At 33.0% G+C, this 27,126-nt stretch overlaps 2 protein-coding genes across 6 annotated transcripts in view; one reads left to right on the top strand and one right to left on the bottom strand.

The window, feature by feature from the left end:
• The window catches only part of LOC130451373 (uncharacterized), a 39,422-nt gene extending 33,088 nt beyond the window's left edge, over positions 1-6,334 (bottom strand). For all 3 annotated transcript variants that reach the window (XR_008910714.1, XM_056790355.1, XM_056790365.1), the window contains exons 1-2: positions 5,996-6,334; positions 5,580-5,714 (exon numbers count right to left, since the gene is read on the bottom strand). Coding sequence is in view for 2 of the 3 variants with exons in the window: in XM_056790355.1 (XP_056646333.1) it covers positions 5,580-5,703 (124 nt within the window). In the remaining variant the exon portion in view is untranslated. The remainder of the gene's footprint in view (positions 1-5,579; positions 5,715-5,995) is intronic.
• Positions 6,335-6,340: 6 nt separating this feature from the next.
• LOC130451356 (ankyrin-3-like) lies at positions 6,341-26,948 on the top strand. Of its 3 annotated transcripts, XM_056790328.1 has the most exons (5): positions 6,341-6,998; positions 8,103-8,278; positions 21,286-21,533; positions 24,011-24,313; positions 24,369-26,948. In XM_056790328.1, the coding sequence occupies exons 1-5, from the start codon at positions 6,957-6,959 to the stop codon at positions 25,175-25,177; spliced, it is 1,578 nt and encodes a 525-aa protein (XP_056646306.1). In that variant the 5' UTR covers positions 6,341-6,956; the 3' UTR covers positions 25,178-26,948. The 3 variants fall into 3 exon arrangements, with proteins under 3 accessions (XP_056646306.1, XP_056646314.1, XP_056646323.1); XM_056790345.1 differs by lacking the exons at positions 6,341-6,998; positions 8,103-8,278 and adding an exon at positions 18,463-19,345; XM_056790336.1 differs by lacking the exons at positions 21,286-21,533; positions 24,011-24,313; positions 24,369-26,948 and adding an exon at positions 10,992-18,450 and having other exon boundaries at positions 6,675-6,998.
• The last annotated feature ends 178 nt before the right edge of the window (positions 26,949-27,126 follow it).

Genomic DNA, 27,126 nt, shown 5'->3' with positions numbered 1-27,126 from the left:
ATTATATCAATTTTTTCAACTCGGCATACCTCAATCCATCTACAATTGCTACATTCAAACAATACCCTTTGCCCACACCAACGCGATGTGAGGTTTTTGAACTGTTATTTATTGTATACAGTTGGACACAGTATATTTTCTATCGTATGAAATACTCCGCCTTTCCTCTTCTCTCCATACTTTTGTACACAACTTAGATCGTTTTTGAATATTTGAAATGATGGCATTGGAAAACTTTTTATCTGATTAAGTCCTAAATTAGGAACATCTTAATTTTTATACAATCAATTTTGAAAATCAAAGTAATGTAAGGCGCCATTACTACATGTACATCTTCAGAATATAATAATAATGGAAGAAACAGAGAAAAAGTGGAAATTTTTCTTGATATCGCCGTTGGGGGCAGTGAAATGAAATCTTCAGTACTGTTTAACGTGTACCATTATCAATATTCTTTTTGAGCCATAGAAATAGCAAAATTTTAAGGTTCTAGCTTCACTTAAATTGAAAAAAAAAAACAACCTTCTAAATAAATTGAGATCGTACAGTTTGCCGTTCGCACTTCTCGACTGGCTTAATAGCTTTCTCAACGGCCGATTCATCCAGGTGGATACACCTCAGAAAGGTTTGAGGTCAACGCTGACGTTCCCCAGGGATACATAAAGTCACCTACTCTTTCTCCTGTATATCAACGACACGACTCTTCGCCGACGATAGCACTGGTGTCGTCGTTCAAATCAGCCGCCCTTATAAACTCAGCTAACATCCAAATCTGTAGGGATCAATAGGTCATCATAGCGATCTTGAAAACACTGTGGAATTGTTTGGAAGCAATCTGATTTTAATGCAGCAAAGACCCAAGCTGCTTGTTTTTAGAAAGAAGGCTGGCACTGCAGCTCACAAAAACATGAGGCCCTCTTTAAGACCAAAAAGCTATATACTCCGAACCGCTTTTAATCCACTACAAGACCCAGATTCGTTCATTTTTGGCGTATTGCTCGCACATTCAGAGCTCGGTTCCTAAGCATACCCTGAAGATGCTCGACTCAATACAGAAGAGAGCAATTCAACTTATAAGCGATCTAGAGTTCTCCAGAAATCAGAAACCTGACTCTGTTTTACCGATATCACCACAGTATGCTCTTTTGGAGTTGCCCAACATAATTCCACCTACAACAGTTTTTGCAAGACCCACTCGACAGACAGACGTGGCCCATGAGCACCAAGTTCGCCTGCAGACGCCCAGAATGTCAATTTATTGAAACTCCTTTCTTTGAAGAAGTGCAAGCCTGTGGAATCAGCTACCAAGGCACGTCTTTCTTAAACACTACAACCTACAGAAGTTCAAGATCAATATCTAGAAGTATCTCTACTCTGTGGGAACACCCTAAACATATAAAATAAATTAAGCATTAACTTACCTAAGATAAATTGGTTGACGAATTGCTGGTAGTGTGTTCAGTAAAAAACTATTATTTTAAAAAAATAGATTCGCTGTCCAAATGTATAAAATGTGTTCTCAAGGAAGATAATGATTTATTTTTACAAGTCAAATGACAAATTTACCAAATTTAAATAAAAAAAATGATGTAGCATTGCACATGCCTTCTTACTCCTTGTCTTTAATATCTTCAAACATTGAAACGGACAAGGCAATTTGTTTTCTAAGATCAGGGATGGAGTTTATCTACATGGTTACACAGAAAATGTGAGTATTTTCACAAGATGATAAAAATAAGCCAATTCAGATATTCTAAACTTATTGTATAATTTATTAGACTGAGTAATAGATAAATCCCTAAATGTACATAAAGAACATTAACAAAAACCAATACAGGGTGATAGTTTTATTTATTTAAAAGCTCTACAGGTATTGGTATCATAACTCTACTGCTACATTCAAATTTGTGTCTCCGTTCATCATGTTTTCTTACAAGGTTTTCTGAACAAAAGTTTGCCAATCAGTTCTGTCCTTTGTAATTTATTTTTACCTTCTAATCTTCATTTTATTTGAGTTCTCTTCTACAAAATAATAGTTTTATACATATTGAAGACTTTACCCAGAAATGGCTCGGATATTTTCAAACCTCTCTCATTAAAAATATTTCAGAAATCAGTTTTTTTATGGAATCACGACTGACACTCTGTCTTTCTTCTAAAATCCACATCAGTATACTGGTCAGTGATAATGATACAATATGAGGTAAAGAACAAGTCGTCATGGTGACCAGAATTATTCGGAGCTAATCAAAACTGCGGCATTAATTTATATCCTCATTACCATTGGCCAGTATATCGTTATTTTAAAAATTATAATTCTCCATCACACATATTGAAATATTGTTGAAATAAAAATATGCAGAATATAAATGAGAAGAAAATTTACTGCACACTTTATGGCAGTACAGTATATTGTGCAACTAATGGAAAAAAGTAAAATATTTCATATTCTTATCATCTGATTTTCCACGTATTGAAGCTCCAGTTACTACACATGTCAATACTTTTCCGAATGCCTACATGAAATACTTGCCTGTGGCTTATGGTTTATCACCTCTTCACATAATTATGAAATGTTCAATTTCTGTACTCTTTGTGCACTATACTGGTAAAACAATCTACACTAAATACTTAATATGAAATTAATTCACACTGGTGCTAAATGCAAAACTCTGCGCCACTCTATATTGTGAAATATTGAGTATTTTATGTAGGTCGTTAGAAACTTTTGTAAATCAAAAAAGACTTACTTATTATTAATAAAAGATGTTGATAACTAGAAGCAGTTAGGCTGTTTAAATTAATAGGCAAATGATATAATACTAATAAATTCTTAATGTACAAACTGTGCTTCAAAAAGTTTGATTAATGAATAATGGTAAATAGTTATATTAATAGTATGATATTAGATTGTAGGTTCAGAATTATTGTGAATTGAGTATAGACACTGATATTTTTGTTTTATTTCCAAATGCTGCATATTGTTTCTGAAACCACCTCTACATTTCAGTATATAACACCAGTTTCCTTCTACTTATTTACTTAATCCTGACACCTTTCTACCTTTTCAGGGGTAACACATGCTGGAGTTGAGTCATTATGTGGGCTCCCTTTTCCACAGTAGTTTCCATTCTTTCCTACCCTGTGTCTTTTCTTTTGTTTCCTGCCATATTATTCTTCGATTTTCCCCCTCCAAGTTAATTCTTCTGTCCAGCTCCTCTTCAGTTATCATTTCTTTTTTGTAGTTTGTGCTTCATATATTTTCTTCTCTCAATCTCATAACATAGCAAAACCATGTTAATTGTCCTTTTTCTAATTTGTTTTGAATTGATTTTAAATTAAAAATTTTCTCTTATAGTGTTATTTCTTGTTTTATCATAACTTTATTTATTCTCTATTTTTCTTCGAAATCATCATTTCTGTACTTTGTATTTTACTTTTATATTTCTGTTTAAGTGTTCATGTCTCTGATCCCCATGTCAATACTTAATTGCATTGAAAAATCTTCCAGTTCCCTCATTTATCTCTAATTCCAATCTTCCATCTTGCTTTAGTGTCATGCCAAGGTATTTGAAGCTTTTGACCTACTCTATATTTGATTCTTCTAATTTTCTCCTTTTGGATTATTATTATTGACTTCGTTTATTTTTATATTAATTAGCTGTGGACTGTAATTGTATATTTTTAATTTTGAGTCCAAGTTTTCTCATCTTCTGCTATTATTACCATGTCATTTACTTGTAGTATCTCAGATATTTTAATGTCTTCCATTTTGCGATTTTATACCTACTGTTCACTTTGTCTTTTTTTTCTTTTTATTTCTTCATCTAATACTATGGTAAATGATAATGGGCTGAATGTCTATCATTGCTTTACTCCTTTCATTGTTTTTAACCTATTGGATACCTTTTACCTAACTCTGACATTTTATTATTTTTTATTGCACAGAAAAACTCTCAAACGATCTCGATCTCTGTGAAGTTTTCAACCATTTACAGATCACGTTCAGGTGTTTTTAACAGCTAAATATTTTAATCTCACATATAGGTAAAAGATAAGATACACAACACCAGCACTAAAAGCATATTGTGCTCAATGGGAATCTCTTGTCCTAGAAGAGGGACTTTTAAAAAGAATCCTTGAGAATGATTATGGTTCTGAGAAGAGAAGTCAGCTAGTCATTCGAAGAACGAGAGTAGCCGAGGTACTGAATAAATTACATGTTACAGTTAATCAGGAGGTTATCTCTGAGTGAAGAAAACCCTTTATCGAGTTCATAAAAGGTTTTATTGGATGAACAGCTCCGACAATGTGAAGGACTGTTGTAAGAGAAAGGCATCCATGAAACAGTAAAGTGTTGGATGTCCATTCAAAAGAATTGCTTTAGATATCACTGGAGTATTTCCAATGACAGATAGTTGATAAATACCTCCTAGTCGTAATGGATTATGTTTCAAAGTGTGTGGAAATTTATGCTATTCGAATCAAAAGGCTACAACTGATGCGGAAGTAATGGTGAATTAATTTATCGGCCAATATAGTGTGCCCTTAGAAGACCACAGTAATTGAGGAAGAAATTTAGAGAGTTATGGATTCCAGGAAATCTGTTACTAGCTGGGAATGAAGAAGACCAGGATGACCGCATTACATCCACAATCAGATGGAATGGTCGAGAAACAACCATTTGATTATCAAAAATTAGTCAAACATAGGTCTAGAGTTACATGATTTATTTTAACATAATAACGCCTATTAGTGAAAGCAGGATAATACAATTGTTCTAGTTGAAAAAGTAAGATCTTTCACTTATGGAAACATTATTAAAGATTGTAAATTAGCTCCAGTTTCAGCCTTTATTAATATAATTAAAGGGTTTTGTCCAATAAAGATGGTATTGAGTAATTATTTAGTTAATGAATGAGATTCTTTTTTGGGTACTATATGTTTTCCAGTGTGTAGAAAATTAACTTTTTCTATATCTGCTGATCCTTTTTTGTCCTCCTGGCTATTATCGACAATAAAGAGTGTTGCTGGCCATCAATATGTATATCAATTTTTTCATCACAGACCAAATAAGTATTTGAATAAAATTGCTATTATGAGCTGCTAGATGTATATGAAAGATATTCATTGGCATGACTGCCCAGAATCATCAATTTAGTTTTTTTTTTTGCATTCTTAATGCTACATGCTTTTCAGTTTTGTTGATTTTTTTCTATCATGGTATTTTACTTTTGCTAGAGTATTCAATAGTTTTCCAGGCTGATATCTTATATCAAAACCCATTTAGAGCAATAATATCATTGAATTTTATTCATCACTTAAATATTCTACTTATTAAACATTTTTTTTATTATTTCTATTGAAAATTGGGTTTATGGTTATACTTAATGGGTTTTTTGTATTATAGTGACTGTGAAAATCTACAGAAATATGAGCCACTGTTCAATAATAATAAAGTAATATTTGAAAATTGTGACCTTGTGTTATTTGTGTATCAATATAAACTAATTTTAAGATATTACATTTAAATCATTCTTCAGGAAAAGTAAAAACAGACATTTAAAAAATGCACTTACTTAGATATGTTTCAACAGTATCTTGATCCGGTGTTACAGTACCATCCTCACCAACAAGTAAAAGTAAACTATCATCCAATTCCTCATCCTTGATATCAGAAACTTTTACTACAGTATTTGCCATTTTAGGTTAATCTAAAACAAATTTTTATGTAATTCAGTTTTCTTAAATTTTCACTGTCATATACTGTTATTGTGTTTAGACTTTTACAAGTGTAGAAGTATTAAAAATTGGTTCACAGTAAGAGAAAAATCTCTAATTGTAGTAAAACAAAGAAAAAAAAGATGACGGGATTTTAAATCCGCCAAAACTTATATGCAGAACAAAAAGTCAAATTTAATTTTCTAAATAATCTTTATGAAAATATTAAACATACATAATTCATTTATAAACATATATTTAACAATATAACTACCTATAAGAAAATAAAAACAATATCAGAAGCACGTTCTCGCGCTTCTCTAGGCGAGGTATTTAATATTTAATCAATTACACTTGTTTGTTTATCGATCTTGATAACCGTGTATTAGGCTTCATGTACACTCCACTTCCTATTCCACATATTTTAGCATTACACAATATACTAAAAACTACTTTAAAGTTAAAAACTAATCTTTATTTCTGAATCAATTTAACATTTTATTTAATAACGCTATAGCTTCCATCTTGTTTTGCAAATGTGACAACGAGTAACGCCACAATATCAAATGACAGAGAATGTCAATTATCACTTGTCAAAACGCGTATTTATCATGGTCTGAAAATGTCAAATGTCATTGTATGTGTATAAAATGCTTTATTTTATTTTAAGGAATAACCTCATATTAATATATGCTATGGATCAATGAAAATTAGTGCTTTGAAACAGTTTTATCACATCCACTTTTTATTGAACAAGGCATGATTGGACAATATTGCTGCATTATGAATTTAACAATTTTTGATAGCTATACTCCTATAGCAAGAAACTTTAGGACATTATTGAAAAGTGACGCCAACTGATGGCATGAAAACGGCATTTTTGATTACATTGTTTGATTCTCCGGATTCAAAAGTAGTTGAGCTTTTGATACAATAATAGTCAAACAAGTTATTTACCATTGAATTTAAAATACTCTTAAATCAATTACAACAGAAGTACTATATAGAATAAGAGTGACATGAACTGAGCCAATGTAGGCAACTGCAACTACATTTTACAATTGACTCAAATGAGTCAAATGTTATAACCGGCATGAAAGTATTGTTTGCTTTGCAGTTTGTATGTTCTGTGATTCTGTTGTGATGTAATGTAATAAGTAACAATTTTAAATACTTTTAAGTGAGGATAAATTATTTTTATATCTATTTTTATATTTATTTTAAAGTTGTTTACAATGAATAGCAATGATTCAGATGAGGAAATGTTTCCCTTCAATGTAAGTACATTTTCTACTTAATTTTCAAATTATTATATCATTTATTTTGTATTCATTTGAGAATAAAATACATTATTGTGTTCTAATGCCATTTCTACACTGACTACTAAAGTCAGTTAGTGTTAGAACAATGAGTTAAATCCATATGTGCAAAATGGAAATAACTAATAATATATTACACCATCATATGACATTTATCAATTTTCTATAACAACCATCAAAATAATTTGATCGTACAATGGTAGGAATTCCAAAAGTTTTCATTCATGCTGTATAATATTGATTTTCAAAAAAATTCATTTATTCTGATCCTCTTATAAAATAGTAAATGACACTTATGTCTGGTTAAGTAATACAGGAAGTTGATTTTTTAAAAGTATACTCCATTCCCAAAAAATTTCAAATACCTTATTATACAAAAAAATATAACATGTAATGTACTTATATGCAATTTAGAAACATAAACAATCATCTTGTAAGTATTCTACAGGAAATCTAAGATAGTAGTAGTGGTGTAAATACTCAAGCAGCAGGCAAATATTTACTAAAACTGTATGTCCAATCTTATTGCAGATTTTATTTTTAGAAATAAACCAACAAAACATTTTTATTTACATCAATTTAATATTTGTTGGTAGAGTTGCTTGTAGCCTTAATATAAATTTTTGGGTTACAAAAATGGTCTTTGTACTTTTGTAATAGTAAAATCTTATTGAAATTGGGTTTCCAATGTTTTAATAGTCTAAAAATATAATAATCAAAATATGGAAAAAGTAATATTGTATATATGAAGTTTCTTGTTATAATGGTGATGCTTTCTGCATAGGACAAATTCTTCACATGATCTTTAAAAATATTTCTTATCAAAGTCTGTATGTTGATTAGAATATCTAAACATATATTAGTTTATCAAAAATATCGAAAAAGCAAGTACCAATAGTAGTTACCAAGTGTTGGATATAGAAAGTACATACAATATATTTGAATTATAATAACCAATTTCTAATAATCTGTCTTTTATAAGAAATAATTGAATAGAATGAAGAATAATTTATTATTCCATATTTTCAATCTCTCGTTTGCTATTTATAACGTTTTTTTAAGCCTGAATATTCAACACCATTTGCTTATAATGATCCAGTACTAGTTGAGGGGGTACTAGGAGCAGTACTAGAATCAGATTTGGGGAAACTAATAAGTTTAGTGGATAGTGGAAAATCATTGAATATAAATGATAATAATGGAAATACTGCTCTTCACTATGCTGCCTGCAAAAACAAGTAAGATTTGATAAATATATTTTTTTAAAATGATTTTCTTTGAGCTTGTGTAATTAATTTGGTGTTAGTAATCTAGTGACTTTTCAGAAATTTTATAGCAACTTTGTATTTTTGGACTTATAAAAACAAGCTATCATTTTGAAAGTATTAATAACTACACAGTTATACACTACAGGTCAAATTTTTTGCCCACTCCATAATCCGTTCATTAAATTTCAAAATAATACACTTTAACAAATTTTTCTTCCATATTTTCGAGCGTAGGTTGAAACGGTACCTCACAAATAAAAAATAATGTCCTTTATTTGTTTTCTTTATATGAGCGTATGTGTTATTTTGTCAGTGAGTGAGACAAGTTAAAATTTGCAAGTATCGGCTGATTTTTCATTATTCTTTCTTTGATGTTTATGAGTATAGTTTAGTCCCAGTTAGCCCTGTGAGATGCAAGAACTCACTGTTTACTTGGTTATTGAAACACACATCAGACAGTGTAATTGTGAGTGTTGGTGAAGCGGTAGTGTAAACAATGTTCTCAGTTAGAGGAAAATCTTTCCTAATCTCTTCAGCAATCCTATTTAGCTCCATAGGCAAGACGTGGTACACGTATTAAGTTGGAGTAAAAGATTTTCAAATTTTGTGCAACCTTTTTAATGTATGGTGCTGCATCTGGTAAAATGAGCAAAAAATTATCTGCAGGAACAGGCGAAGGAAGAAATAATTTTGAAAGAATCTTTTTGTACTAATCTGGCCACTGTCAGTGCTTTTGTTTTTTCTAACGCTTTTGAAGCAATGTGGTAGGATTTTGGCAGAATGTCGTCGCTAGGAAAACTTATCAATAAATTAACGTTATAACATCCGAATTTTAACTTTCATTTTCTCAATTGCCTCTGAATGTAAAGAACTGACGTTGTTTTGATTCACCTGATATGTTGAATTTGCAATAATTTTGGAGAAAAGATGTGAACTTTTACTCAGTTACTCAGTTTTGACGTAAGTCTCGGTTAAATATGTTTTCTTAGTTTAGCTTTTTGGACATTGGTTGGAAACATTGCATGAATATGAGTTGTGATACGTTTCCAGATTTCATTTTACTCAATGTAGGAATATGAGCAGAAGTTTTCCCGTGTTGGTCTATTCAAAATTTTTTATCTCATGATATCTGCTATAAAAAAAATAACAAAAATATCAAAAATTTTTGCAAAAAAATTCAAAAAGTGATTGAAAGTTATCAGTTATTTTTTGAGATTAAAAAAATATAGATAGAACAACAATTCAAAGCTGAAGCATCTTGTATATTTTTGTGTATTTTCATTGTGTATGTTGCAAAAAAAGAACTTGCTTTTCATTGTTTTTGTAATTATTGAAAAAATAATACATAACAACTGAATTTGCACCACTATTTGTATTGAATATACCAAAAATTATACTTATTATTTTAACGCACGTAGATCAAAAATAAGTTGCGATGTCAACGTTTTTCAAGCAGAAATTTATCTAATTGAAAAATGTGTTGAATTCAATCTATCGCAAACAGGAGATCAGTTTCTTGTCCGATAGTCAAGTAGCCATTAGAGCTCTAGTTCCAATATCATGAAATCTAAACTCGTTTGGGATTACCTAGAAACATTAAACGAGCATGGCAAGAAAAATAAAATTACCCTACAATGGATTCCGGGATACATCGGAGCGAAGGGAAATGAAATAGCTGATAAGCTTGTTAAAGCGGAGACAGATAAGCCGTTCATGGTTCTGTCGAACGAAAGAAGGTAGATGGGAGCAAAACCAATGATTGAGACAACCAACAGGGGCTGAGACAGGCACACTTCCGGAATACTACAACCAGAATAGATACCCTGAATGTATCAATTTAAGTAAGAACAATCTAGGAATACTAACAGTAGTTCTATCGGGGCACTGTTACCTTAACAAACACCTGAAGACCCTAGTCCTAGCATAAAATGCGGCGTGAAGATTTTGTTGCACAGAGGATGAAAACTTCTATCCACATTCTCTCAAAGTGTGAAACTCCAGTGCACTACACCTGGGAGAGCTTGAGATAGAAGATCTCTGGCAATTAAAGCCATCCCATATTCTAGACTTCTTATAAGGAGTGGGATTAACGGATCAGATGTAAACACTGCGTTCTCTAGTATCGCAGCAAGAAAGGGGGACACGATAGATCCGTTGGGTCTCAGTGTATACAAGACTTCAAATCTATATATACATATACGTTTTTATACACCTGAAGGAGCAGTTGATGCGTTCAAATCACGTGTTTTAGAGGTACCTCAATTCGAATGGAAAAAACGCTTCGACAATTGTTTCAAACGCTAGCAAAAATGTATTGATCTTAAAGGAAAATATTTTGAGAAACAATTGAGACATATCCAATTATAAATATTGTTTTTCGTCTATCTTAAAGCTTAAGTAGCAATCCTCGTATTTAAATTTGGTTTTCCTTAGATATAACTATCAAAATTTTTCTTTGCCAAAAAAATATTAGTTTTGATGTTAATAAGAAGGCCTAAATAAAAAAGCTGTAAATAGATTGTATCTTCTTTAAACGTTGACGAATTCGTCTCGGAAAAAATAGCGTTTTCCTCATTTTTCCAAGAACTAATCAGTCATTTTATGAATTGATACACCCAAATTACAAATTCCAAATTCCAATTAAGCAAACGTTCAAATAATGACATTTCCATTTTGTTTCCAGTATGGATATAATAAAATACATTCTTGATCAAGACCACACCTTAATCAATACTAAAAATGAATTTGGAGAAACTCCACTTTCAGTTGCTTCATTGAACGGCCGATACGAAGCTGTCAAAATGCTGATCGATTTTGGAGGCGATGTAAATAATCAAGAAAAAGATGGTACAGCGCCACTCCATAATACCGTATCATGTCCAAAACTGACGCATCTGTTGCTATCAAATGGAGCCGATGTGAACATTCTAGATTTTTTCAGCAACACTCCCCTACATCTGGCAGTAGAAAAAGAATCACTAGAAACGATATATGTATTATTATACTATGGAGCAGACGTGAATGCTATAAACCATTTTGGTTATAATCCTTTTATGAAGGCCTTGGCGAGCAGTAACATTGAAATCCAAGAAGTATTATTGGATTACGTCGACGATTTCAACACCACCAGTAATTGGAGTACGTTGCACATTGCGTTGAGATACCGAAGTCCTTATTATGAAGAAATCGTTAGGAGAGGAGCGATCGTGGACAATCAAGCCCTCATAGCTTGTATTGATATTCCCAATATTAATCATTTCAGATTTGTTTGGAATAATTTACAAAAATTGGAGCTAGCTCCTAACGAAAACGGGATACTTTTGAAGTTATTTACGTTGTGGAATAGGAATTTACTTTCTCCTTACGTCGATATAATCCTCGATTATTCCAATGGTGCAGTGTTACAAGCTCTAGCTATGGAAACTTTTGGATGCGACTATCATTATATTATCTACGAGTACAAGGATACGTTATCTCTTGATCAAATAACCAAGTTAACTTTATTGTTGCTAGGATATGGTATGACTTTAAATGCAGATGTCATAACGGCTATATTCAATTGTTACGGACAATGCAAACTATTAGAATATTTGATGTATATGGATTTCGATGGAAGTTGGCCCGATTCTTCCGTAACTCCGAGGTTAATATTTGATATCGAATATGATTTACAGAAAGTGCATCAAGAAATTAAAAGTAACCAGTGGTATTGGAATTCGAGAGATTTACATACGTTTAGGACTTTTTGGACTTACACGCCCATTTTACAATTCGCTAAAATTGCATTTGAAAATACACTTACCAAGGATTTTTTTCCGGGAAATTCCTCTCCACCAAACGTACCTTCACTTCTCCAATTGGCAAGAGATGAAACTAGAAAATGTATAATAAATACGTTTAAAATGAAATGTATGCGTCAGTATTATACTTACGTCAATTCTATGGACATATCTACAACGTACAAAAGAATTTTGAAGTATTAAAGGAAGTTGTATTACATTCCTTCGAATGTATTTTGCAATAAGGAGAACTAATAAAATCACGTGTTTCAATTAATGTATCAAATATGTATTTACCTATATGATTTGCTATACGAGATCCATTTTGGTTGACAATTTCTTAAATTTTTAAATTTTACTGAAATCATATTTGACAAGCTTCCTTTTGCTGAGCAAACTCTGCAGTGATGGATGAAAATCCTTGTCTTTTCTACCCATAAGCTGTTCTTGACTGGCTTTTTAACCACACACAGTGACTTGAGAAGCCATATCGATACTATAGGCATCACAGTTAATCTGGATTGTCGCTGGTACCTTCTGCCTCTTCTACCAATAAACTGCTCTTCTTAAAAATTGGTGACCACACATAGTGATCTGAGACGCCATCTCTATATATTATAGGTATCACAGTTGAACGGAATGCCGCTGGTGCTTGGAGAATGAAGAAATTGTAAATAATGTCATAGATGAGTGCCCAGCAGTAGCATTTAGAAAAGACTCTGCGATGATGGATGAAAACCCCTGGTATGAGACAAACTAAGGTACACATAGATGCACCTTCTGCCTCTTCTACCAATAAACTGCTTTTCTTAAACATTGGTGATCACACATAGTGACCTGAGACGCCATCTCGATATTATAGGTATCACAGTTGAACCGGAATGCCGCTGGTGCTTGGAGAATGAAGAAACTGTAAATCTTATCATAGATGAGTGGCCATCACTGGTATTTGGACAAGCCTCAAAGTTTGCCTAGTGACAAAGGGCTCATGTCAAAGTGCCTGAGAAACTTTTTGAAACACTTTTTTTTGGTAGTTCAAAAAGTGGGGCACAATGGTTTTATGTATGCATCTATTTCTTTTATTGATAAAATTAAGTGATAACATTCTTAAACATCGAAAAATACGAGGGCGATTTGACGGAGAACTATTTTTCAAAGAAAAAATACCTTTATCGTAGAAATATTGATAATCAATTTGGTTATCATTTGGATTTTTGTATGAACCTTCCTTTTTTGGTTCTCAACAAATCTCCATCGATACAGTTTTTTTTTAAACCTTGAAGGTTTCCCTTACATTGGAATCTAATCATTATTGTGATCATTGAGCAATTTTATTCTTTCCTAAATTGCTAAATATATCTTGAAACTAGGGGTCTTAATTAGTACAAGCTTTTTGAGTTTGATTACAATTAACACTAACACTACTATGTAAGATTCTGCACTTTGTTCTGCCTTTATACTAAGCACTTAGTAAACTAACTCAAAAGGTTTCGTCCTCTTCAGTCTTCTATCTACTTTGGTGTTATCAAGGAGCTTGATTGTTTCGATGTTTACATTTCTTGGAGCCGCTGTTCGTAACTCTTGGCAAATTTAGTGGTTACCTGTCTTACATTGTCTATCTCTAGGTCCCGATGAGGATCGTTATTTCGAAAATACCATGGTAAGTGAACGATGCTCCTTAATACTTTATTTTGGAATATCTGGATTTTTTGGGTATTGGTTGTGGCTGGTACATCCCTAAAGTCGAATCCCGTAAGTCCAAACGAGTTCCAAGATTTGTTTTAAATACAAGAAATTAATTCTAAATTGTTCAAAGATGACAACCAACTTTTTTCGCGATTATCTCATTAACGGTTACCGTTATTACAAAATAGTGGTTATCAAATTTGTAGCTTGAAAAATTATCAACAGGAATTATTCTATTGACAGATACTTTGTTTCGTTAAATTAACAGTTTTTTTGAAAATTTGATTTCAAAAGTTGTGATATTGTTAATTTCACACCACCTTTGAGGTAGAGTACATGATGCATCGTTTGCAGTAGACATAGTCTACGTCTATTTATAATTAACAGTCTTAGTTAACTGAGATAAGGAAGCCGTAGTTTCAGGAAATACAGTGGTTAATAAAGAATCATCACCCACTAGGATCAAATAAGAGCAGGATTTATTTAATTGATATCATCCTCCTATAATGGCTTCGCTGCTTATATATCTGCATCTCGTCAAAACTTGTATCGAGTCTTAACGGTGTAGTTGGTAATGTTGTCGAAGTTATCCAACACTGAGATCGGAGGTTCGAATCCTCTGTCGGATGAAATTTTTATTAAACAAGCCACTTTCTCTTAGTCCAAAATAAAGTTACAAACAAACAAACCTACATACAGATAAAGCTAATATAAGCGTGTTAAAAATCATTTGACATATTTCAGTAAAATTTCATATTTTATAAAGTCTGCATAAACAATGGGGACTTTTGTGATTTTATTTAGTACAACAAAAGGAATGTTCAGGTAAACATCCAATTTTCATTTTATTTTTCGATTATTTTTTGTTTTTATTCCCCGAATTATTATTCCAGCGAGTTTCCAATGTTTCAAACCATTTAAAAAATAATCTTTCAAAAATTTTGAGTGTGTCCCTTCCATCATCTTTTCATTTGTTTGAAATCGAATTCGAATAAGCATATTCAAAGCTAGATAGATCAGGTGAATATAGTAGATGAGGTAATAAATAGTAACGCAGCTCGGATTTGTTTACAACAGTAGAGGACGAATGGGCTGTAATAGAGTAAAGCAAAACATTGACGTGGTCGACGTTTCACGACGGAGGATAAAATAGATGAAGCAATTCATCAATTTTTTGAGTGCGGTTCAATCGATGACTGGTTTTTAAGTTTTTAAATTGTGAAAGCTTCGGTTACAAAAGTGCATTGATGCAAATAAATATAATCATTATCAGAAAAAGACTTGTAGTTTTTTTTTGTATATCCGAATACTTCACTCAAACGACATGGAGCGACGGATGGAAATTATCCACAGTAGATGGTGGAGAAATCACTTACCTACAAACAGAAAGTTGCAAATTAAATTTTTCTTTCTGCTTTAAGGAATTGAAAATGTGCAAATATCAAATACTAGTATATTTCGAAAAGCAAGCATATAAAAAAAGACAAACTAAGTTTACCTTAGAGTTAATATTAAAGGTAGAGAGAGCGGCTTGTAAGTGAAATTATACTATTGAACAGTATCGATTTAGTACTTTCTTCTTCTTTTTATTCGATATTAAAATCAAAACTTGTTATTCTTCTACTTTCTCTACTACATTCCAAATTTTTTATGTCACGAATTCAATCAGAATAGAGTATAGAGGGATACCGATGTTCTTTCTCATTCTAACAGCACTCCAAGTTCACTTAAACCAGCTCACTTTTTCTATCTTCAATATTTACTTTAATATTGACTTTTAATATCAACGGTAAAAATGAGGACAAATCATCATTTTTAACATAGCAGTTTCTAAATTTTTCCAATCAACATTGTTTATATAATATTCTTTTATCAAATTTAGTACCTCAATCTTCGATTTTTTTGCAACTACAACTGTGATTTACTGCATTTGATTTTTTGCTTGCACGTGCATTAAATAGTTGTGCATAAATAATTATTGATTAAATATTTATAGTCCGTGAACGTAAAGTAAAACAATCAACCCTACATCAACTTTTACCCATATTATCTCCCTATTCGATTCACGATTGTTTTGTTATTATTACCAGTTTTAGACAAAAACTTGTAAAAAGTAAAAAAAAAACGTAAAAATAACTAAATAAAGATGCAAATAAAATAAAATTTCAGTATACAGTAAATGTGCCCTCAAATTATTGCGGAATGCGGGAAAAGATGATTCAATTTCAATTGGCAAGTGATTATGCATTTTTTTTATTGTAAAATATTGAGTCCATAACTAATTCTGAACGTGGAGTAGGTAGGTAAAGGTTGTACTTTGCGCTCCTAAATGGATGGCCGTGCAACGACCTTTCTGAAATTGGAAAAGTCAGAATTTTTAATGTCCCTGCAGTGAGCCCTGCTGTTTAGTCCGAGTAAATATCTTCAGCTCTCTTTTGTAGTTTGAGGATTCGCTCAAATTGAGTTGCACCACACGTACCCCAAAAGGGAAGGGCATTTCGGAGATACGACTCAATAAGGGCATAATTAATTATTAAAAAGGTGGGTAAGTTCAGTTCTTTGGAAACTGATCTCAGCGCAAAACACAGATTCAACGACGTCATTGGTGGTGTTATTTAATAAAAAAGGCAGCAATGAATTTTCATATGATAAAACTTTAGTTTTAGAAACGTTTTTACCACTGATGTCTAGATAGCAGATGTCGTTTATAAACAGAAGAAACCAAATAGGGTCTCGTACTGAGCCTTGGGGCACTCCACATTCTATTGGCTTATAACATATTTGTATCAACTCTTACAAGCTGATTCTGTTAGTAATGTAATACTTGAACTATGAGGTGTTCCCCTGAATCCGTAGTACTGCAATTTGTTAATTAAAATATTATGATTAACACAATCGAAAGCATTAGAAAAATCACAAAAAGTTGTTGCAGTGATAGCTGCTTAGGCTAGAGTAGACATTATTTATGAGGAAGAAAATAGCATTATTTGTGTATTAGTTACTTAAAAACCGAAATTGACGAGTATTAAGTATTATATATTTAAACAGAAATGATAAAAGTCCCTTTTAACCAATCATTCTATGATCTTAGATTACGTGGGATGGAATGTAATTGGGTGATAATTCGATGCTTGATTTTCATCTCTTTCTTTATGTTAAGGTATAATTATAGTCGTCTTAACCCTCCAGAGACGAACGTGATCATACGGTAACGGGGTTCCTATCATTATTCTATTGTCTCCCTCCTTTCTCTTTATACCTGAAAACGGCTGCTTACCCCATTTTCTGTATCTCGAACCCCAGATTGTCAGTTTAGAAGTAGAAACAGTGGAGTGACAAGTGTTTTTTGTGATCGAAAATTGAAATTGAAATCATGACTCTGGAGTTTGGGTAAGTCAATTTTTACTACTCTCAACTATTATTTTTTACTTTAATGCGATGTTTTTTTAATACACCTTGAAGTAATTGTGTAAAGAAACAAAATCATTCTAAAACATTTACAGCGGATGTAATGTGAACGGAAATTCTTGTATTACCAATTTTTCTGTTATTAAATTTTTTTCAAATTCTGTTCTACAAACTATTTTTCTGCATACATTATATATTTTGTTTCGCTGAAAATAATTGAATATTGCATCATTTTCATTGAAATTGTAGTCGGTTCATAGTTCAGTACAAATAAAACATAATTTTTTATTTATGTTGATCCAATTTCATAAATCAAGCAAAGGCGATCGTAATAATGATTAAAATTTTTCTAAATTTGCCTTAGAATCCCCTTCTTATAACACCCATATTGTTGGTTCAATTCATATTTATTTTCAATTCCTCGTATTGATTTCTTTTGTTGCAGAGAGAACTTGAAATTTGTAGGAATATTCATCAATAAATGGATCGACAGCTTATGGCTCGACACCACAATCCCAGGTGAAGAGATACAGCTGGAAAGATAAGAAAAATATTTCCGTAACGCAACCTAATTGTATAAATATGTACAATAAACACACTGATTGCGTGGATGAAGATCTGGCAAAATGGAGAATATCAATTAGGAATAAAAAGTGGTGGTGGCCAATATTTACATGGATGATTGATGCAACAACAAATAATGCCTGGATAATGTACAGGAAATCAATAGGGAACGTAACGAAATTAAACTTTCGTAGAGAGATTTGCCAAACGTATTTGAAAAAGTACAAGACTGACTCAAAGTCCCTTGGTGGGTCGTCATCTGTCACTTCGGTTTCAACACAGTCGATGGAAACTTTGTGGTTTGATCATTTGGATCATTATATATCCGAAACTGAAGGCAAGAAAATGTGCAGAAAATGATTGTAGTTCGGTAGTAAGTGTAATTATTTTTTTATAACATAAGTAAATAGTTTATAACAGTGGAATTAATTAAGGGTTAATAAATTACGATTTTTTAGTTTGATTTATTTGTACCTCTCAAGGACGATCGCGACCGTATGGTCACAGCCGTTTTCCCGTGACTTTGAATAACTAATTAACAATTGTACTGAAAAAGAAAAAATAATTAATTAAAACAATTTTGGCTCGTCCCTGGGGGGTTAAGACAATTGGGAATAGTGCCATTTTGAATTGAAACGTTTATTAGAGTGGTAGGGTGATTAAATGTGCAATTGGGAAAACTCGAAAACATTTTTAATTTAAGTCTATCAGTTCCAGATGAGTATTTATTTTTGATGTCATTAATTGTACTGCGAATCCCTGCTAAAACTACGGGCAACTGTGTAAGTTAGCATTAGCATCAGGAAGATATGAAAGCGGATCATGAGAAGAAGTTATTGAATTTCATCATATTCACAAAGTACTTATTGCGGTTATCAGGTGAAGTAGAGATTATGCTCGATGAAGAAGCCTTATTATTTAGAACATTCAAAATGGACCATGTTTCTTTAGAAACATTACGAGAATAGAAGAGTCTCCTATTATAATAAATATCTTTGGCAGCTTTTATCGTCTTATTATTAATTTTTCTGTATAGTTTCACGTAATTTTTGAAGAAAATACTATCCAAAAATTTCCTTAGGTAAGATAAAGATCTCATGTTCTTTGCAGACATAAGTAAACCTTTAGTGGACCAGAGTTTATTTTGCCTATTTTTAATACGCCTGAGGGGAAAATAATTGGATGCCAGACTAGTTAGTGTTTTTATGAATCTAAAAAATTCCAAGTCCACATTACCAGAGAGCATGTTCCAGTCAGTTGTTTGACAACGGTACTTAAAGTTTTGAAAACTTTTTAATTTGCCGCAAGCATTTTTTGTATTGGATTTTACCGAACATTTTGTTCACACTGCTTCATGATAGGAGAGACCTGATTAAAGACAGTACAGTCGGTGGATTCTGAATCGTACGATGACACGAAATAATCTATAGTACTAGAACTGGGCTTAGTTATTCTGGTTGGTGCCATTATATACATGACCATACCTAAAGAAGGAAAAATTGATTGAAGACATTTTTGACCAGCGCACACACTGGAATAATCGATATTGAGATCTCCACATAGAACTAGTTTGCATTTTAGAGGAAATGACTCCAGTAAGGTCAGTAGTTTGTGATAGAAAGTATACACGTCAGCGTCAGGTGCTCTATAAATACAGTCTTGTGGTAGACTGGTTGATAGAAAATTCGAATATTTTTTCAGGTATTATATCATTGAACAGTGTTATTCCGGAAAAGTCGTTGTTTGTGGATATGATCATAGAACCTCCATGAGATAAATTAGTTCTATTGAATCTGGCTACTGTGGTATAGTTTTTGACAAGAACGGGCTGTTTATTATTTAACCATTGCTCAGTGATGGCAACAATCTCTGGAAAATAAGTTCCTCTAGTAAAAGATACAGTTCATTTGCTTTGTGTCTTAGGAATTGAATATTAATAAGCGCACTTGACAGTTCGAGTGTTTTACACTAATAACTGTTTCATTTTTGCTGACTGCAAAAATTGTAGGAAATCTGATGCCCTATAACATTATACATAGAGCGATACATTAGTTGTTAGCCTATCTTAGGGTGAAGTACTCAGTTATTGGCACCTTTAACAGTATATCAGACTATTATATCAATTTGGGTATTTGGGTATTAATTCCGGTCACATTTTCCATTTATTGGCAGTAGACTCTATTTACTGACAGCAAATTATCCAATTATTGGCTGTAGACAAGTAGTTTTGGCGTGTTTTCGTAAATAGTGATTGTTCTATTATCAAATCTTAAATTTCCTTCTTAAAAAGTTATTACCGTGATAATGAATAGTACCAAGTTTTCTAGGAAAACAAGTATATAATTTAATGCCTCTAAATGTTCTTGATTTTAGGTCTCTTCTTTTTTAAAACTAGATTTTTTTAATAATTTTTGAAACAAAGATAGAATTTGACGTTTCGACTTTTCTTTATATATTTTTAATAAATACTTAATGAAAAGTCGAAACGTCAAATTTTATCGTTCTTTCATAAATTATTAATTATATTAATTTTAGAACAGAAGATAACTAAAATCAAGAACATTTGGAAACATCAATATATCAAAAGGTCCAAGAAATAAGAAATTAAAGAAATGCTGATTGAGCATCCCTCAATAATTGTTACAAAATTAGTGAGAAATTACAAATGAGTCCACAGGAATGAAAATAAAACTTGTGATCGAATTATAACAATACAATGTTAATAATTATAATAGTATCAATTAATTCAATTGTAGAAACACAAAATTTACATTTGTGAAACCCATTGTATTTTCCATGATTTTGGGTCAAAATCCTTTGTTGCATATCAAATTAACAATGGGAAGAGTGGGATTACTCATCAAATTGTTCACTAGTATTAGTACTTGTTATAGTTTTATCTGGTTGAATACTTGAAAAAATATTCGTGGTAAAAACCCGTGGAAAACTTACATGGGTAAAATGTTCCCGATTTGATTCCATTTTTTGACCAAGATTAAGTATCTTAACTCGCACGACAACACGTTCAATTAAAAATATCAAACTTTATGATGACAATAGCTGCTTTCCATTTTCATCATTCTCACTTCTGACGTCATAACTCAGTTGAATGCTCTTTCGTTTTTAGTCTCACAAGTGACACCTAACTGAGTTTTCACCAGCACTCTGCACAAAACTGAATCGTTTGCTTTAGTAAGTTTGTGAACTCAGATTGAAAGTGAGGTTGAGGACATCACGCTCTCAGATATTGTCATCAAAATAAGCATGAAAGGAGATACATGATGTCAAACAGTCACCGATGTAAATAAATGGAAAGCAGCTAATGTCAGATTTGACATATTCGATCTCAAAACTTAAGTAGCAACCCTCGTAATATTGATGATGAGGGTTTCCAAACTTCCCCGGATTATTAATATTTGGATGTATTCGACAAAACGGCTTTAATGATTTTCATAAAACCGCCGATGGAATGTAGAGGTTATTCATATTTTAGGTTGTATTATGTCCATGTAAAGTTTCCAAATTTTATTTATTTTTCAGCTTAGAAATATTGAATTACCTCGTGGTACAGGACGACATCAGAATAAACACAAGAAACTTCTTGGGTCAAACTCCTTTATATCTCGCCGTAAAATCGGGCTTTATAGAAGCTACAACAATACTCATCAATCATAAAGCTAACGTCAATCTTCCAGATAATGAAGATATAAGTCCATTGCATCGTTCCGTTACAAAACCAGACATAGCGCATCTTTTGATAAAGAATGGTGCAAATATTAATGTGAGAGGTAGGAATATAATTATGTGATGAAAATTTATTGGTCGATAGTCGAGATATCAAAATGTAAATGATTTGATAAATATCACACATAACTCAAAGTCATGTGACTAACTAAGATAAACACACTTTTTGCCAGTTGCCACCAGTTTCAGCAATTGCTTCTTTATTTGAGCTGAATTTCTTACCGGCAAGCATTTTTTTGAAATCAGTAAATAGCCAGTAGTCACTGGGTGTCAGATTTGGAGTATACGGTGGACGAGGAAGCAATTAGAAGTTTAATTCGTTCAATTTAACCATCGTTGTCATCGACTTGTGATATGGTGCATTATCTAGGTGAAGGTTGTTTTTTCTTCGCCATATGAGGCCGTTTTTCTTTGATTTTTGCATTCAAACGGTCCAAAAACTCTATGTACTATTCACTATTGATTGTGTCTCCCTTTTGGAGATAGTCGTTGAACAATATTCCATGCGCATCCCAAAATACCGAAGCCACAAGCAACTTTATATACACAGTAGAAAGCAAAATTGCCTCTACTTTCTAAGTTTTCTAAAATCGTTCATAGGTTCACCAACAAGCTATTAACCTATCATAAAAATGGTAAAACATGGAGTAAAATTCCAGGTAGAAACATTCGAAGAGAAATTCACACGTTCGCGGCTTAAAGGTTCTAGCAAAAAATCAAGGATAGCTTTCTTAACTTTTCTTGTGACTGTCTAGGCACTCTCAGCCACTCCTCGCATTTCTCTGAACTTATTGGACTTGAACACCTGTAAGAGCCGTCAATGAATTGGTCATATCTCTCGGATGTGCACCATTTTCTTTCGGAACCGCGTCTCTGATGAAAGTTACCAATCTCTTGGTAACGATGGTAAACTCTGATTATAGCAAACTGATTCATGTTCAACGCACTGGCCATTTCTCGTTGACTCGGCAATAGGGTGACGCTTGAGCAGCTTTATACATTGTTGTGTCCATTTTCAGGTAGAATTATTTGTTTTATAAAGGTCAGCTACCTCTAATTAGTACTATTGTAAATAAGCATAAAAATGATGGTTACCGATCACAAAATATATTTGTACTGTGACAACAAGAGTGAGATTCGTTGGATAGAATTTGGTAGGATAAAGAAAATTTTTATAGGAGAAGGGTTTGTTAGAGTGGGCATTGATAAAAGAATTGCTCCTCTGCAGGGCTGGGCTTGTGGTGGTTGCGTGGGGTTGTGTTAACTTTTCTAGGGGAGGAAAAGCGAAGATTTAGGATTTTTGGCTGAAGAAAACGGAAAGAGAGCTTGCAAGCAAAAACGGTTCTTCTCGTTACAGGGAAACCTCAGAAATCCTGCTACACCCACTATCGACGAAGAGTGTGTATGCTGGATGTGGGAGGTAGAGTTTCATCTGATGGATATGGGGGAATTCCTGAAGTTGAAGTCACTTATTATGTTAGCTCTAGGAAGAGTGGACCCATATTCGAGGAGATCGATGGAAGTGTTAAGTAGGGGTATTTGTAATAGGAGATGAAGGTGATTGTCTCTTTATTCAACGAGATATAGATGGCTATGCAATCCAGGTTCTGTTGAGACAGATGTGGAGGGAGTGGGGGGGGACTACCGTTATGGACGTGACAGTGGAAGTTCCTGTATAAGTGGAAAGTGGTGTAGCCAATGAATCTTGGAGGTAATTTGAAATGGTGTCAGTGACAGACAAAATTTGAATATTGTGGGAGCTTAATAGATGCTTCTATAGATGACGCTTCCTGGCTAAACTTTGGCAATTAACGGTCCCTTTTGTGAAGTCCATAGAACTTCATACTACAGTGGGAGGTCCTTGGCTTTTGGGTAAAAGCGAAAGGAAAGCGGTTATCCACGCCGATAGTCACGGTAGAGTTGTACTAGCACTCGAGAAGTGGGAATGGCATGTGTCGGTAAAGAGTAATATGGAGTTTGAGGTTTTTCCAGTTTCCTTGGAGATTTCGGGGTTTCTATCCCGCCGCAATTTTTGCAGGTAGCGAAACTTCATTTAGGACATTTCTCAGGTTTGTGGTCCGATACACCACAAGAGGGACAGATAGGATTGGACTTGCAAGAGTCTGCGAAGTGGCCGGTTGAAGAGCAACGGATGCATTATTTGAGAACTGCGGGACGGGCGTTGAATTTGAAGCATCGTAGTAGTGCCAAAGCTAGTGAAAATTTGGTGATTATATTATTTTGAAACAAATGCCATTAGCTTCAAGATTTTACTAATAAAAAGAAAATATCGTGTTCCATTTTTTTGCAGGGCTGTCGCCTGAATTATCTCATTTCTTATCCTGTTCATCTTCGTTTTCTCTGCTGTTTTCCTTAGTTATTTCATTTCAGTTGCTGATATTTTACTCTTTGCCTTTGTTGGTTAACTAGGTTTAATTTCCATATATAAAGTTCGCAATTATACATGGCATTAAAAAAGTTTCATTCTTCAATATAATTAACTATGTTTTATTAATTTTAGATTATAGCGACGACACTCCATTGCACGACGCCGTAGGCGATAAATGCTTAGAAACTATCTGTATGCTTCTATACTATAATGCAGATAGTAATGCAGTGGGCGGAAACGGTTTAACGCCTTTTATGAAAGCACTTATATCCGAAAATGAAGAAGTTCAAGCGGCTTTATTCGATTATGTAGACGATTTCAACGCCACTAGCTTAGACGAATACAGTACTCTCACTTTGGCTCTTACTAACGATAACCCCTACGTCGAGCAAATTATTGCAAGAGGAGCGGAAGTAGATTCTGCAGCTTTTACAGGTTAAACGAAATATTAAACCAATGATTCTACTTTGTAAATATTTTTGTTTCGCAGCTTGTGTCAGGGTACCGAACGTGGATAACTTCAAACTAGTTTGGAGGAATTTGAAACCGGAACATATAGAAGATTCGAACGTGAGCTTATCGATTCTCTATTACGGATTAGATCCAGAAGATTTCGGGCAATATATTGACGTTATCATAGAAAATTCGAGCGGTGCTGTATTGGAAGTTTTGGCGGCCAAAACAAAAAGTATAGATTACGCATCGATAATAGATAAATGTACTCAAGACGCGTTTTTAACTCACAATCAAGTAACTAAATTGACTTGTCTCTTATTACAACATGGTTTTGTTATGTGTACCGATTTAATAGTCGTTGTTTTCGCTAACATGGGCTTCTGCGAACTATTCAAAATTTTAATGTATATGGATTACGTGGATGATTGGTCACCGTTCGTGATAACACCTAGATTAATTTTCGATATATTTTCTGATATATGGACGATATCGAGGGAACTTATAGCTAAAGGACACTATTGCCTTAACGTTAGAAGGTTCCGGGAAGACGTGATCAGTTCTTTTAGTTATTGGATACATCGTCCTTTACTCGATATTGCCTTGAATCAATTCGAGGATGCGGGTATGTTCGGGAACGGCGGAAATGAATTTAGAAACTATTATGATCTTCTACCGAAGGTTCCTTCTCTCATTGAAATAGCCAGAGACGGTGTTAGGAAGCATATTGTCGATAAGTTGAAAGTGAGGAGTACGTGTCAGTATTTTACTATTGTGAAGAGTTTGGAGTTACCGATTGTATATAGGAAAATTTTGTTATTTGAAAGGAAAATATACAGTATTTAGATCATATTTACATTTTTTTTTCTCTTAAAAAAATGTAACTATAATTGGAGAGTGTAAATTCAAAAGGGTCCAAGTGCCAAAAAGATTAAACTGAGATATTACATAAAACATGCGTAAAAAATAAAAACACCTTTCTTGAAATACTTGTATCGGGTAAAGAAAACAAGATCATATGAACTACATACATAGTTACACATTAAAAACAAAAATTCAGATGAAAAACACTAACTTAAACATGACAACTGCTAAAAGGTTCAAAGTGCCAAGAACAAGAAAACGTAAAAGGGGTCTATGTCTAAAGAAAACTTTTACTGTGATTCTGTTTTTTCTATGAGATCTTTATAAAACGAAATATATTTCAATGAAATATATTCTATTATATCCTTTTAGGTTCTTAAGCTTCTCTGCTGAAGTACGGTTTGTGCAGCTGAAGTCGGTAATCACTGCTTGTGAAATGTCAATTAACCTTTTTCCTTTTTAAAGCACATTACAAGTTTCTTGCCCTTGTTCAATTTTTATCCAGTCTACTTGTGAAATTTGTAGTTTAGTTGTATTCAGATAGTTATGCTTTGAAAATCTTTGGAATCGTTTCTTTGCATGTAGATTATAGTGAAAGGTCTGTGATGACGTGCCTCGACTATCATATTTTCTATATTTTGGGGGTGTAATTTTTTACGACGCGTTTACTTTTTGCTATTTGGGCAAAATCACTATCGCAAGTGATATAGGAATGTCTACTTAGCAGAAACTTTTGCTCGGCATTTTCATAGATACCTTTAGAATCCAAGTAAATAAGCAACATTGAAATAATTTTATTCAGCCCAATACAGTTATCGCTCCAAATCGCTAGATAATTTCTTTTAGGAAAATTTGGATGAGAGAAGACTTTCAGCAGACAAGACGTTATTCCATTTCCACCCCTCCTAGTAATAGACTCATCCCATATGCATCATCTGTATCGGTCAAATGAACCCCGAAGTGTAAACAGGACAACTGCGTACTGTAAAACATGTCTGAATGAGTCAATGTCGGAATAAAAAGGACTTGTTCCAAATCAATTGAAAGGGTGTTATTTTCACTATCAATGCTGTGTGAGTTTGTGATATCGATATTCATTGTGAATCTTGCCTTTTCCGCATTGTGATGGTGCAATTCCAGTTTTTGTGTCTGTTGTTTTCGATCTGGATTGGTCTATGGAATAGATTTGTTCTTATTTTGATAAAGATCACACTTCTAACATGTATCTGATCTAAGCCGTCCGATTCTGAGATTTGGGAAGTCTTTTTTTGAATACTAGTTAGTAATACTTATAAGCCTTTGGATTTTTTTCTTTTACGCCAAAAACATGCGATTGAAATTTAAATCTGTTGTTGGTGTCAAAAAATCTTACTCCTGACCAAAAGCTCTTGCATCAACGGGTCTGCTTAGATTTTCTTGAAAGGTTAGAAGATCTGCTTTGAAAAGGACCCGATTTGAATCGATGGAAGCGGCAAAGCAAAAAACGGCAGAGCTCCTAAAGGCCCTCACCAAAGAAGACTTCCAGCACTGCTTTAATTAATGGAAAAAACGTATGGGAAAGTATGTGGGGAAGGGAGGGGAGCATTCGAATGTAGAATAATTTTTATAATAAAACCCTTTTTTCTTAACCAGTCTGTTTATGTAATAGCCTGACCTCGTAACTTGTTTGTGTTAACCAACCATGGTTAGATATTAAGAATTAAAAATTTGTTTATTAAGTAACAAAGTATTTTTAATACAAATAATATGGTCAACTATCATTGGTTAGCCCGAAGATCTATTACAATTGTAACAACGTATTTTACTTTCGTAGACCAAAAAAGTTATACTTTCTCAAAGAAAAACCGTCCAGAAAATAGTTACTTTCCGGACGGTTTCCCGAAAAATGAATTATTTTATGGGGATAAATAAAAAAAATCACTCAAATATCA

Source organism: Diorhabda sublineata, chromosome 1 (assembly GCF_026230105.1).
Source record: "Diorhabda sublineata isolate icDioSubl1.1 chromosome 1, icDioSubl1.1, whole genome shotgun sequence".
Lineage (NCBI taxonomy): Eukaryota > Metazoa > Arthropoda > Insecta > Coleoptera > Chrysomelidae > Diorhabda > Diorhabda sublineata.
This window is presented reverse-complemented; position numbering and strand designations above follow the sequence as displayed.

Excerpts from the sequence above, each read along its gene's own strand:
- LOC130451356 (XM_056790328.1), top strand. The coding sequence starts at position 6,957 with ATGAATAGCAATGATTCAGATGAGGAAATGTTTCCCTTCAAT. Across the intron at positions 8,279-21,285 it reads TATGCTGCCTGCAAAAACAA|CTTAGAAATATTGAATTACC; the intron begins GTAAGATTTGAT and ends TTTATTTTTCAG. Across the intron at positions 21,534-24,010 it reads TGCAAATATTAATGTGAGAG|ATTATAGCGACGACACTCCA; the intron begins GTAGGAATATAA and ends TATTAATTTTAG.